At 38.9% G+C, this 14,748-nt stretch overlaps 1 protein-coding gene across 1 annotated transcript; it reads left to right on the top strand.

Moving 5' to 3' along the window:
* Positions 1-7,413: 7,413 nt before the first annotated feature.
* Positions 7,414-14,422, top strand: rad23aa (RAD23 homolog A, nucleotide excision repair protein a). The gene is made up of 9 exons (XM_061065374.1): positions 7,414-7,668; positions 8,671-8,832; positions 9,005-9,204; positions 10,281-10,318; positions 11,179-11,306; positions 11,966-12,053; positions 12,616-12,746; positions 13,349-13,510; positions 13,644-14,422. The coding sequence occupies exons 1-9, from the start codon at positions 7,603-7,605 to the stop codon at positions 13,755-13,757; spliced, it is 1,089 nt and encodes a 362-aa protein (XP_060921357.1). The 5' UTR covers positions 7,414-7,602; the 3' UTR covers positions 13,758-14,422.
* Positions 14,423-14,748: the final 326 nt, after the last annotated feature.

Here is a 14,748-nt window from a genome sequence, read left to right as displayed (position 1 = left end):
TTGATTACACATATGATTGTCTATATGAAGTATAATGATGATTTTGCACTTATTTTGTTACAAACTAAATTAAATAAAAACAATTTGATGGCACGACACAATTAATATATCTGCTTGTATATATAGCTTGTTGCTACAAATAATGTACTTGCAAAGACATGCTTTATTTGTTAATGGTCCAATATGATTTGGGATACCTCTGTATGGGTGACACAGAAAGGCCGATCAAACCCAGTGTTAGACTCAACATTTTAGAGACCATAGTCTAACCTCATTCAGTTGTTCACAAAAGGACAGAATAGCACAAAGTGTACAGTAAACCTGTAGTTAGTAATCTATGTATTTTTGAGCCCAGCTTCAAGGAAAGGAAACTAACATGTGTAGCCTCTAAACAATTAATACATGCAGTAAATGGGAACTGTGCCCACATTTTATATGGATGTTTAATAGTATAATAGTATATTAGTATAATATACTGATGACTGACGTTTGTTAACTGAGGCAAAAAAGTGAATGCCTAACTTGTGAAGGAAGCTGAGCTTTCCTGTCCTCTCGTGCACCTTTGCTGTCAGTGCCTACCTATACTTTATGCTAACCCTGTGTATATGCATTCACACATCTGTGTATGCAAACTCAGTGCAATAGAGCCACGTGCAATCACAGCAGCACTTGAAAGTTACAGGCTCTAGGGCAAATGTGCAATTAACAACAGTACCTCTTAATTATGTGCAATACTCCAGCACTGTGACACTATTATACTCCGATACTTTACCTCCCTTAGCAGCACCTTGGACACTTTATGCACTTCAAGCTCTTTTAACTCTGATGGTCACTTTATACTGGTTTGTTCTGAAGAAAACCAAACAGCCACTATTTATACTGGTATGTGTCTCTGTTAACTAATGTACAGTATATGTTGTTGTTTTGTCATTACTTGTTGTATTGGTTTTGCTTGTCATTGTGGTTTTATTTAACTTTGTTTACCTGTTTACCACCAACCTGCCAAGGGACTACAGATGGAAATGAGCCTATGGCTATAATCTGGCATATTTACATGTTAATGTTCATTAATGTGCACTGTCCCTATTTTAAATAGATAAATAAATACTAAGATGCATTGCAACAGTTCGGTTTTCACTCAAATAAAAATGTCGGAATAGCCAATTCAACCAAAGCTCTGTACAATGTATCCTCATCTATAACATCATCTACATTTATATTTTGTTAGATTTTGGTGAATAGGTGTTGTTGTACAGCTTGTTTGCAATGCAAGTAAAGGCTAAGCCATCAACTCTATTCTTAAATAGCCTGGAGATCATTAAATAGAGGCACAGTGAACACATTTAGCCCCCCCCCCCCCCCCCCCCCCTATAACGCTGTGAAAAATGATGTGGCGATACAAGACATCTGAGATTTAAACCATCAAGCCCATCAACACATCAGATAAAAGACATCCAGCGTGTGTTTGAGTGTGTGAAGAATGTAGGCCTTCTGGGTCTCAAAAGTTTCAAATTAACAAGAATCCCTGTGGGTTGCATTCATGACTCACTCATTGCACTGGTGACAGCACTGCCACACACACACACACACACACACACATTGAGTAGTGTTGCGTATCTATGCAGATGATAGTATTCCTGTTCCTGTAGAAGAATAGCAGAATCTCTCAGGAGAAGAGTAGGAGGAGGACGGACACAGTTGGTAGTTCCTCTGCCAGCCTCATCCCAATTAAAAATTATTTTTAAAATACTTTTTTCTTTGCAGGTTAGTGCTTGAATGTGTGTATCTGATGTGCTTGAATGTATGTATCTGATTTTGTCCATGAAATGAAATATTTCCGCTTTGAAGTCGTTTGTTTTGTGATTCACTGTTAGAAACAGAGTTGGCGTCATGTCAGATATATCTAGTGGATAATTTGTTCTGTGGGCACCAGAGTTTGTTCCTTCTTTCCAAATACTGCAGTTATTTTTAATTGAAAACAATTGGAGGGGGCTGAAAATTATAGAAGAAATATGTAGATGCTGTTTTTTGAGTTTTGTGGGAGAGGAAAAAGTCATAAAGATTGAGCTTCTTCAAAACAAGTCAACGCTGGTTGAGTGTACAAGATTATTTAACTAAATATAGTTTGTTAAGAAAATATAACTTTTTAGAGGGCACATGTTTTTGAATGATAAATAATAGGTTTATTTTAAAAACCTAGATACACTAGTCGGTGTCTAAGGAGGACATTTTCCGAACACAGACAGTAAGGTCCTATGTTTTCATCCCCCCAGTAAAGACCCAACATGAGTTTGATAGTTAAAAAACAGCAGGGTGAAATTTTATTTAAGAAAAGAATACCACATGTACAGGATACGATCAGTAAAAACACAAGAGGTACTGCTTGTTAAATGGGATCGCCAAAATTGACACAAATTAAAAGTTCCTTTTAGCCTCGATGGAGATTTGGCCGACTTTTATACAGGTATTTCAAATATAAAACCTTATTCCTCAGAATAACCTTCATTGGGAAAAGAGAAAGAAAAATCTAGCAAATAATGAATATTGTAACTTTTAACATGGTGCTGTCATGAGGACTTCTAACTGTTTATGTTACAAACAGACAAGAGAGTGTTTTGCATCCGTTTGCATCTGTTTTCCCATATCCACTCCTGAGCATTTCTAGTCGAGTCGCTTGTTTACACATGTCCCTCGCAACAGGAAAATGTGTCTGTTTGCGTTCAAACATGCGGCCAATCCTGATAAATTCAGGAGGTTTTCAAGTTTTGCACAAGTGTAAAAACACCAAAAGTCAAATTGAACATAAAGTGTGACTTGATTGAGGACAATCAAACTGAGCAGCGATTTGTAGCAGTGCAGTGTAAAGCCAATCCAGGCCTGTAGTCCTGGTCAGGCCATAGCTTTTAAGAGAAAAAAATGGCTTTTTGTCAGGATAAAATAAAAGCCTGCAGACAGAAACAACACACATGCGCACAGACATTTTAAGTAGGTCTGTGTTTGAAGCCATATGCCCACAAATGCATCCTGCCTCAATAAAACATGGTGCTTCATTGTTAATCTTTAATAGTTCTGTCCTGGAGAATTAACCCAGATGAACACACATTTAGGGCACCATCCCATCACTCAGACACACACACACACACACACACACACACACACACACACACACACACACACACACACACACACACACACACACACACACACACACACACACACACACACAAACAAACATTCCCTGCTATCCTCTTTCCTCTGCCTCTTTTTCTCCTCCCTATCTTAAACCACCTTCACTTGGACAATCATCCATCAGCATTCCTTCCTGTCTCCCTTCTTCTCTCTGACTGTCATCATTGCTTTCGCTATTTTTTTCCCTTTTATCTTTTGACCTATTCAACTTTTTAACATTTCCACTTCCTATTCTCTCACATAACCCTCACTCCTTTTCGACATATTTCACAACAAGTTACAAAAAAAGGATGGCCTAATAGAGAAAGTTGTATCCTGGGGAAAGATCATTGAGAAACAAGAATGGCCAGGTGGAGGTTTGAACGAGGTTGTGTAAAAAAAGAAAAGCTGGTAAATAAAACATGATGGATAAAGAAGTGAAAGAAAAGAGGAGGAGCAGAAACAGGAAGTAGAGAAAGGACAAAGACACCCTGCGAAACGTGGCACCAAGCCATGAATCAGGGTGTAATTTGATAAATTATTTATGTTGCAATGCTTGCTGGGAGGTTTGACTTATGGCATTGCCTGTGTACTGAATGTGTATGTTATTGTGCATATGTCTGCATGTAAATTGGTGAAGTGGCTCAAAGATTAAAATTAGAAGGGTATTGCACAGATAAACTATGACTCTGATGGAATAGATCAAATCCTTGCAGCGCTCTGAAATAGCATCACACTTATCAAACATGGCTAAATGATGTGTTCATTCAATTAAATCCAAATATGTACAACATGTGCAGGGAACATCAATACATCTCCAGTTAATGTCCCCTTAGAGGAGTAGTTACATAAACTCGAGTGAACTCATTCACCTTTCTATGAGTCTAAAATATGATATTTCAATATGCTCATTACTAGTCCTCTTTAACTATCCTCTTAACAAAAAAGTTTAAATAATGTTTTTTTTTATTGTTATGATTTGTATTTACAAATTGTTCCTCTCGTCTATCTACCCGTCTCTACCCTGCTTCTCCTGCAGTGGTCCCCTGTGCCGCTCACTGCAGCACTGTCTACCACTGAGTGGTCAGACTCCGCCCCCTGCTGGCTGCATCTGAAAGCTATACACAGAACATCACCTTGTTGAGTTGTTGTCCAAAAAGAGGCCAGTGTTGGTAAATACTCACAGCCACAGGTAGTCCTTTAGCCTCAGCACTGTGCACCCTGTGATGTGAGCCACAAAACAAAAGCAAATGTGCTCGTTTAGTTACACAAAAATAGGACAAATCAGAGATAAAACAATAAGCAATGGTTAACTCTGTCTGAGCTCAGCTGTGATTGTTTAGGATGAGATTATTGTATCATTAAAGACACTAAATATATAACAACCCTCAGGTCAGAAGCTGTTTTTTTTCTTTCTTTTATAACACCGTTTTCTTCAACACTTCTCTACAAATTGTCCTTTTGTACCTTATTTTTACACAAGCCATTATAAGTGTGTGTCTGCTGTAGTTGGGTGTATCAGCAAAGGAGAAGGCTGAGTACAGGGCTGTGGTAGGCGACTTTGTCACAGGCTGTGAGCAGAACAGTCTCCAGCTCAACGTGACAAAGACCAAGGAACTGGTTGTGGATCAGAGGAGGGCAAAAGCACTGGTGACCCCTGTCTCCATCCAGGGGGTCAGTGTGGACATTGTGTAGGACTACAAGTACCTGGGAATATATCTGGACAATAAACTGGACTGGTCCAAGCACACTGAGGACGTTTACAAGAAGGGCCTAAGTCACCTCTACTTCCTGAGGAGGCTGAGATATTGATCACTATATAGAATTGACATGAATTGGTACTTTTCTTGCTTCTCTTGTAAATATGATAATATGTATATGCTCTGTATTTGTATTATGTTTTTTTACTATGTAAATCTTGATATAACTATGTAGATAAATATGTTATGTTTGCATTTTAAGGTTTTCATTTGACCCATTTAAGTGTTTATTGTGACGATTGGTCATGTGACCATTTGTATTTAATGCACCTCTGTATGTCCTGTGATTGTGCTGGGCGAACCTGAGGAAGCTACAGGCGGAACGCGTTGTTTCGCTCACAATAAGATATAGTAAAGTTATTTTCAGTGTGCCACAGACTTTTAATGCTGTCGATTTATGACAGTCTTTCTGAATGAGCTTGTGATCATTTAGGCTAACTTCAAAGGCTCCACCAGCCAAACTCTTAAGGAGGGCCGTCGTCATACAGCTCCTAAAAGTGTTCAAACTAAAACATTAATGAAGTCAGTGTTTTTTTAACAGAACACTTCACTGACTCTGTTCTCATTACAGAGACTAATCAACTTTAAAAAAATAAATCTGGTTCTGATGTATGCTCCATCATTTCACTACAACATGACATGCTTGTTTTGTGACTCTCTGATTGGTGATGCTAAATTGCCCGTATGTGAGTGTGAAAGTTTGTCTGTCTCTGTATGCCAGCACTGTGATTGAGTGGAGGCCAGGGTGTACCCCGACACTCGCCGAATGTCAGCTGGGTTCAGCTCCAGGCCTCCAGGACCCTGAACGGGACAAGCGGTATAGACAATGGAAGAATGGATGGAATCCAACTTCTATTGGGATATCGCTTTTTGATTTTACACAGTTCTACAAGCATTGTGGTAAAAATGCACAATATTTATAGAGTATTATGTTTTGTTTACTGGTCAATTCATTAGTTTTTTTTTTACACATCTAGTTTTAAAAATAGTAATACAAGAGTATTTTGTGTACAGTAAGCACATTTCAGAATCGGCTTTCATATATGAACTAAAACTTTCATATATGATATAAACTCTGTTGACTTTTTTATTGCATTTTATTGAATGCATATTATTTTTATTTGTTAAAAAAATGTTGGTGTCAGAACTTTTCTCGAGGTAGGCTAATATTGTTTTGTTTAGCTAGTTTCCATTTATTCTGACACAATGAAGGCTAAATGAAGGACTTGCCCTGATTTCTGTTTCCCCCCTCACTATAAGTTCTCCTCTAAAGGTCCTAGATCCTAAAGGTGAAGAAACAAATCTTTAAAGCTTTGGTCAAACCGAGCCTTTCAGTCATGACGTCAAAGGTGAAGCTGTGTTATATCCTGTGGCTCTCTGGGTCAATCTATATTAACAGCAACTAATCTTTATAATTTAATACCATTTTGGACCCCGCAAGGAAGTTAAACATTTATATGCAACATTTGGACAAATAAAAAAGTTTTTGACCATCATAGTAACATTTCCTTTAGTCATCCATGTTTCTTCGTACTATGGAATAAAGTGTATCAACTCCATAAGATGGGTACAAAAATGTTTTCCATCTTTACAAGTTATTGTTCTGACCATTCAAATTTCCAATTGTTGATTTAAACTTAATTGTGTACTACTGGGCTAATTATATGATCAATATTCCACTTCATGATACTAATGGTTGGTTACAGTGTCCACATTTAATTTACTGGTATTACATTTCCAACAGTTCATATGCTTATTCAATTTAAAGTACTCTTTGAGCGTGCTGTGCAACTCTCAATCTAATAAATGATGATCCTACATAGAATGAAGACCTTATGGACTTCTGGCAGCGACTAGTTTGTTAATATAGGCCAATATTGATTGATTGATTGATTGATTGATTAAATTTATTTCAGACATATCAAATAAAATCAAACATATCAAAAATACAAAACAAAAAGAAAAGCACGAAAATACAATAAACAAAAAAAAATGTTCAAATTATTTCACAAAAAAGTAATATTGAATACATTCATCACCAGTCGGACTGCAATGGTAAATAGGATAGGATAGTATTTTATTGATCCCCAGAGGGGAAATTCGGGCGTTACAGCAGCACAGACAAAAAAGCTCAAAAATACACATTAAACAGAATTGATAAAAATGAAAATGAAAATGAAAATGAAAATGAAAATGAAAATGAAAATGAAAATAAAAATGAAAATAAAAATGAAAATAAAAACAGGGAGTATATACAGTACAAAATGAATGATGAAGTTAACTGGGGGGAATTGAGAATTGAGACAGTATTTGCAGAGAATGACAAGATAGGTGACAAGTGAAATATATAAACATTGATAAAAAAAACCAAATGCATTTTAAATATGTAAAATAGGATGACTCAACTGAAACAGAACAACAAACCTGTAATCTTGCTCCCTGTAGTCGCGGAGTTGAGCGAACGAGATCTCGCACCTTCCAGCGGAGCTTTTTCTCGCTGCACAACCAACTTGTCACCAAAGATGGCGATTTGCTGAGTGCTCATGGATACACACATTTCTCGGCTAGTTGTTATCTTCACAGAAACGCCAACTTTTAAAACTAATTAACTGCTTTCGCGAGCAACTATTTCGCCATTTGAAGCCAACCTGACACCACGCGAGCCACCGCTACCATGCAGATCACGCTTAAAACTCTGCAGCAGCAGACAATTCAAATTGAGATAGACCCCGAGAAAACGGTGAGTGGCTATTAGCTAAGTTGCTAACTGCTAGCTAATAGTACAGCGGTGAGGCATCTGTCTTCACTTCACATTAAGACTGAGCAGCTGTGTTAGATATTTCTGATATACATAACTAACCAAGCAGTTTCTATCAAACACATCCTGCTAATAACAAACAAAACCAGTAAAGAAAACTACATGAAACGGGAGCTAAATAACGCAAAACCTGACTAGCAAACGATAGCCAGGTGGCTAGCAGAAACAGCCTCGTTATCAAAGTCATTACGGAGCGTTTACGTGTTTTTGTTGAGTTCACTGTAGCTTGTGTTCTCCAGTGATATCTCACGTGATTCAATGTGTAGTGCTATTACTTTTCGGATACACACAAACTGCCCCCAAAAAGGCTGTAAATGCTACCGCTACTTCTATTGCTAATGCTTATGACACTGCCAATTACCATTAGCCTGGTTGGTAATGTACCAAGAAGCTGGCTAAGTTTGTTAGCATGGTCACATTTGAACAGTCAGCTGGCAAGGCCAACGAAAAGTAAATAAGATAATATTCATCTGAAAGTGTTTTTGGATTGGATGTTGTGTAATATACTTATTCTGTTATAGTTCCTGAGTTGCATATGTCATATATCAAACTGTATTGTGGGCTCATGTTTTTTTGTATGGATGGGATATGTATGTATATATGTGTTGTGTGTTTGTATGTATGCTGGCTGCTGGAACACCTACATTTCCCTGCTGGGATGAATAAAGTATATCTTATCCTTTATCTTATCTTATCTTATACATTTATGTACCAACTCTTACTCCTCCATGGCGTTTTCTGATTTGTATAAACACTGTCTTGCAATCATAACACACATACTTTAGAATATTAAGATTCTGTGACTTTTAGTCTTGGTGATTAAAATGCCTTTCATCGTACTCAGTAAGGTTGTAAATGCTTAGACCAGTGTGAAGTGTTTGCATGTTGGTTGTTGTGGATTATAATTCATCTCTTCTTTATCAGGTGAAAGCCTTAAAAGAGAAGATAGAAACAGAAAGAGGAAAAGACAACTTTCCTGTATCGGGGCAGAAGCTTATATATGCTGGAAAAATCCTGCAAGATGACACGCCTATTAAGGAATACAAAATTGACGAGAAGAGTTTTGTTGTAGTGATGGTGTCAAAGGTGAGATCTGATAAACTTCTCTTAGTGTGTATAAACTACATCATTTTGTTTGGTGCAACTTTTTAAAGCTTACATTTCAACATTTAATGAATTAATATTGTTATGTTGTTTTACTATTAAGTAGCTCATCTAACAACAGCTTTTTTTTCCTTTTTTTTTAAACTGACAAAAGGCTAAGCCAGCAGCTGCTGCCTCACCGCCAGTCTCAGAAGCCCCCAAGCCCCCCGTACAAGACTCTGGCTCCACGTCAACAGCTGCCCCAGCCACAACGCCAGTTTCAGCCCCAGTCCCCACTCCAGCAGCTGTCCCCATTCCCCCTGAGGAGGCCAAAGAGGAGCCAAGTGCCGCAGCCACAGAACAACAACCAGCCAGGTAGATGTTGTCTGTTGTCTGCAAAATGCTATTAAATCTTTGGAAATACACAGGTGTGCTGGCAAGTAGTACTGGGGGAAATTCTCCTCATTATTGACATGCTGATCACTGTTTATGAACGGAACCGGAACATTTCCTTGTCAATAAGAAAATGTCTCACCAATATGAGTTGACCGCTGAGAGGTTTTTTTTTTTACCTACCAGGAACTATACAAAGTCACTATGACTAGTGATTTCCTTCCTTAATTTCCTTCTTCATAATTATGACTCACTGCTGCTGGGGTGATGTCACTGAATGGTCTGTTTGACAAGATGCATTTAGAAGTTAGTAAAGGTGTTCAATTTAAAATGATCATAAATTCCTGGTTATGCCAAAAGGGCACACATATCTAGTTCCCTACCTTTTATGATAGTTATACTTTCTGTAAGCTGGTGGATAAAAAAGTCTCATATTTCTAAAATCCAATGTCATACCATTTTTTGTGTAAATGTCTGTGCTGAGCTGGAGTCACGTTTTCACAGTGCATTTTTTAGAAGGTTGGATTTGGGCTGGGCAAACAAAACAATCTCAAAGGACTGACGCAATGACACTTTTGTATGTAAACTTAAGGATAGAGTAAACGGCCAGTAAGTCCAGTAATAGGAGTACGCGTCAGCTTCCCACTGCAGAGCCTCGTTTGACCTATTGATAAAGAAAGCAGATATCTTGTGTAAAAGACAGAACTCAAAGAATGGAACTGAGGGCCACGAAAGTGACGGTTTACAATGACTTTAACCCCAGAAACTGCTTTAATGATTAGGCTGAAACGAAAAGAACGCCTTAAAGATGCCTACAGTGTTTAGGATTCAGAGAAATTGTAACATCCATTTCCTTATCATAAAAAAAAAAAACATTTTTCAAAACAGTAATTAGAAAAAAAGTATTTATCGAACTGCACTGAATGTGTGGTGAATCTAAATTCAGTTGTCAACATTGTGTGATGTTTACTCTACCATGTCTCCTTACCTTTGTATCAGGAATGATGCAGAGCCTGTCTCATATGTTTCCTCTCCATCTTTATGTTTTGTGATTTCAGCAGTGGGAGTCAGGGCTTGGATGCCTCCTCAGCGCTGGGTAGGTTGCGGATGGCTTTCTTCCAGACTTTCATTTTATGCTGCACAAAATTCTTTGGATCCCATGCAGCTGCAATAGTCTCAGTGTAGTAGTTGGGCTGTTGTCTTATTACTGTGTCCCCTTTGAGTTAGTACCACAGCAGTGCCTTCTTGTGTTAAACTTAGGTTATACTATCTGTACCAGCTTGGGCTCTGCTGTGAGTCAGGAACTCTACACGCTGCATTGTGATACATACTGTTCCTATATTTAACCTCTGACAAAAAGTAAGCCATCCTTTATTGTGGTATCACAGAAATCAATAGGCATTCCAGTTTTGTCCACTCATAGGTTATAAACATACTCAGAGAGAGAGAGAAGATGAGGGATCAGACTTATTTTGAAGCTTATACTTTCTTTTCTTTGTTTAATAGGAAGTGCCATCCCTAAGTTGTGATTTAAGACCTAGCTGCTTTCCTACAGTTCAATACAAAGCATACTAGACACATTTCTCACAGGAGGGTAGATTTAAAAAAAGATTTCATGTTCCTGCTATTGTTCCTTGTTGATCTTCAAGTGTAAAGGTGTAATAATAATAATAATAATAAAGTTTATAAGCACTTATCAAAACCAACGTCACAAAGTTCTTTACAGAAAAAAAACAACCCAACAGTCAAATACACAACCGAGAAACAACCGAGACAAAGATTGGCTAAAGTTAACAGTAAAACAAATAAAACATCATGGTTGAAACAAGGATTAGAAGAAGGCCTTCTGTGAATGTTTTTAAAAGACGATACTGATGTAGCTAGTAACTACTCAAATACAAACTGTGTCGTAGTAGCCTTGTCATCTGTGTATGTGGGTGTGTGCTGTATTTTCAGTGACGGGAGCCGAATATGAGGTCATGCTGACAGAGATCATGTGTATGGGCTACGAAAGAGAGAGAGTGGTGGCTGCACTAAGGGCCAGTTTCAACAACCCCCACAGAGCGGTGGAGTACCTTCTTACTGTGAGTCACACACACACACGCACGCACGCGCACACACACACACACACACACACACACACACACACACACACACACACACACACACACACACACACACACACACACACAGAATAAAGACCTTCCTATGGAAAAACACCCATGCTTAAAAACATTCTTCCTGATAACAAAAGCTTAGCTATGTACACTTTGATGGAAATAAATGCACTGCAAGGTGTTTTTTTATATTTCAGTCCAACCCTCATAAATAAAAATGATATGATTGACAACATTTTCATAATCCTCATGGGATAATTCAAAAAATAGTTGTTGAATGGTTGGGCACTACTAACTAGAGTGTTAAAATGGTCCCTCAAAAGATCAATCCAACTCCGCCTGGAATACTACAAAAGCTGAACATTAGCACCTTCATGAAGGGCTTTTGCATAAGCCTACTGTAGCTTTACCCTAATGCTTCTCAGAAATAGGAACCATAAAAGTTCACTAAGGTGAGATTGCAACAACAACAGCAACCCTGATTTGTGATTCAAAGTGAGTGTGTCAAGTTATTTTAACAAAAGTCTATGATCCTTTCACAGTTTTGCTATTTCCCCGTTTCTCTGATGCATGCGTGGACTGTCTGCTTGTTTGTTTGATTGACAATTGTGTTATTGTGTTTCCAGGGTATTCCCAGCAGCCCAGTCCAGGAGAGTAATCCCCCAGCACAAGCTCCCACATCTGGACCCACAGAAGCCCCATCTCTAGCAGAGGGTGAGGCACGCAACTCACTTGAGTCCAAAAAATATACCAAGTCAACACTAGTGTCTGTTCCACCCTACTGTATGAAATAATACAGAGAAATGTAAAAAAAGAAGAAAAAAAAACTGCCCAGGAAATTGCTTTCAGCTTTAATACAAATCAGAAAAGGTCAAAAATGTTGATTCATAGCCTCAACTAGCATGCATACTTTAGACTGAACAGGTTGGTCAGGATTTTTAAGCTTAATTTAGTGAAGACTGCTTCAATCATTTCAGTGTGTCACTGCTGATGGGCCTGGACCCATTTACAGAACATAAAGGGTTAATACATGCTGTAGCCTCACCAGCAGGCTGTGACTCATCCTATGACTCATTAGTCTCTGAATGTTTTTCTACCAAGCTATAATAACTTTGCTACATACAAGAGTGTGTGAGGAACTCGTATGTGATAAACCACTGACTTTTTGATCTGCCTTTCATCCCTGGCCCCTAAAGTGCTGTTTTGCAAATAATTTGAAGATAATTCAAATATTTTTTATCTCTGGTTTATGGTTTTTAATGATGATTGTCCGTAGGAGAGAACCCACTTGCATTCCTGCGAACCCAGCCTCAGTTTTTGGACATGAGACAGGCCATCCAGCAGAACCCTGCTTTGCTCCCAGCTCTGCTCCAGCAGCTTGGCCGGGAGAATCCTCAGCTTCTACAGGTAACCCAGTCCATACCAAGATACAAAGAACTACCCTTCTATTTCAGCCTTTATATTATTTCCTTTAAAACTCACATGCCTAAGTCTTTCTATCCTGCTTATACTTTCTTTTCTTTGTTTAATAGGAAGTGCCATCCCTAAGTTGTGATTTAAGACCAAGCTGCTTTCCTACAGTTCAATACAAAGCATACTAGACATGCCACATTTCTCACAGGAGGGTAGATTTAAAAAATATTTAGATTATTTTATATTATTTCCTTTAAAACTCACATGACTAAGTCTTTCTTTCCTGCTTATCTTGCGATTTCTAAAAAAAAAAAAAAAAAAAGACAGAAAATTTCACTAGATCCATAAAGTTAGATATTTTTTGCTAATTATATCCATCAATCATTTTTGATTTGGGGACCTTACGGGTTTCTACTCCACACTCACAGAGGTCAGTTCACCATGGGCTCATGTGAAATGACGCATAGGGCTTTTATTATTGATTGGTTAAAGATCAGCATTATATGTTTACCTGACAATGCACTTCACGCTGTGTACCTGCGCAAATTACAATTTACATTCTGAAACACTATATTGTGTGTCTGTGTCTCCTCCAGCAAATCAGTCAACATCAGGAGCTATTCATCCAGATGTTGAATGAGCCAGTGGGAGAGGGGGGTGATGCGCCAGAGGTTGGAGAGATGGGGGCAGCAGGGGAGGAGGGCGCACCTGTCAACTATATCCAGGTTACACCTCAAGAGAAGGAGGCCATAGAAAGGGTCAGTGACAAATGAAGACAAAATATAGGAAATGTATTTTCTTCTGTAGTTAAATCAGAGATAAAAAAGTTTAGATTCTGTCCTTATTAAAGCCTTCTGTGTAATCGTCCTCCTTGTCTCTCTGTCTGGACAGTTAAAAGCATTGGGTTTTCCTGAGGCTCTGGTGATCCAGGCCTACTTCGCCTGCGAGAAGAACGAGAACCTGGCGGCAAACTTTCTCCTCAACCAGGGTCAGGAAGATGACTGAGCAGAAGAGATCACTGCCTTCCTGCTCTTCCCTCCTACGCCTCCCCTCTTCAGCTCAGCATAAAGACTGCACCCCCAAATTACTGTACAGCCACCAACCTCAGCTCTACCCAACAAGAGGGGAGGAGAGGGGAGAGCCAGCAGGAGGGTGTGGGTGGGTGGGTAGGGGTGGGACTGGGTATGGGAGGAGGTGTGAGTTCGGTTGTGGTGGAGTTAAAAAGTACACAAAGTGGGGGTTGTGTGCAGGAAAGATCTGGAAGGGGGGGTGGGGTGGGGAGTGCAGGAGAATGATAAAATCCACGTGAATTCCAATGGAATGTGTGGGGTTTGTCTTTGGGAGATCTATACTTTGATTTTAGACGCGCTTTGTGAACATGAGGGAGGGGATGCAGGTGGGTGGGGGGTGGGGGTTTGTGACGATTGTGAGTGCTTGTGTCTGCGTGTGCGAATACATGTCTGGGTGCCTGTGCAGATGGATGCAAAAGCACTAAGCTGAAAATTAATCAATCTGCATTCTCTAAGTTTGTTAATGCTGTAGCTGGATGGTTGGAAGAACATTGTCCTCACTGCACTGCAACAACATTTTCAGTGTGTGTAACTGCTTGTATGTACCTCTGTAAGAATCATGTACGTATGTCCAAGAATGAAATTGGCCGATAGACTGGACCATGCTGCCCCTTTATATGTGTCTGACATGTTGCCTGGGTCCTTTAAGTCTGATTGAGGAAATATGGGAACCAAACTGACAGATCAATCTGATTATTTCGTTCACATTGTTCCATACTTGTCCCTCTACGGTGGTCGTACAGATTAAAGCCAATCAGAGTTCCTGTGAAAGCATTTCCTGCCTTAAAGGGCACCTCGATGCTGTTTTGTCTATGCCAATAGCCTTTAGTGCTAATTAACACTACCCATACATACATCTACTGTACAACTGTAACACTTGATTTACTGTTATTCTAATTATTTTTCAGATCATCCATCTGCTATTA

This window comes from Labrus mixtus, chromosome 20, assembly GCF_963584025.1.
Source record: "Labrus mixtus chromosome 20, fLabMix1.1, whole genome shotgun sequence".
Classification (NCBI taxonomy): domain Eukaryota; kingdom Metazoa; phylum Chordata; class Actinopteri; order Labriformes; family Labridae; genus Labrus; species Labrus mixtus.
Note: the sequence above shows the minus strand (reverse complement) of the source record. Positions and strands in the feature narration are given on the sequence as shown.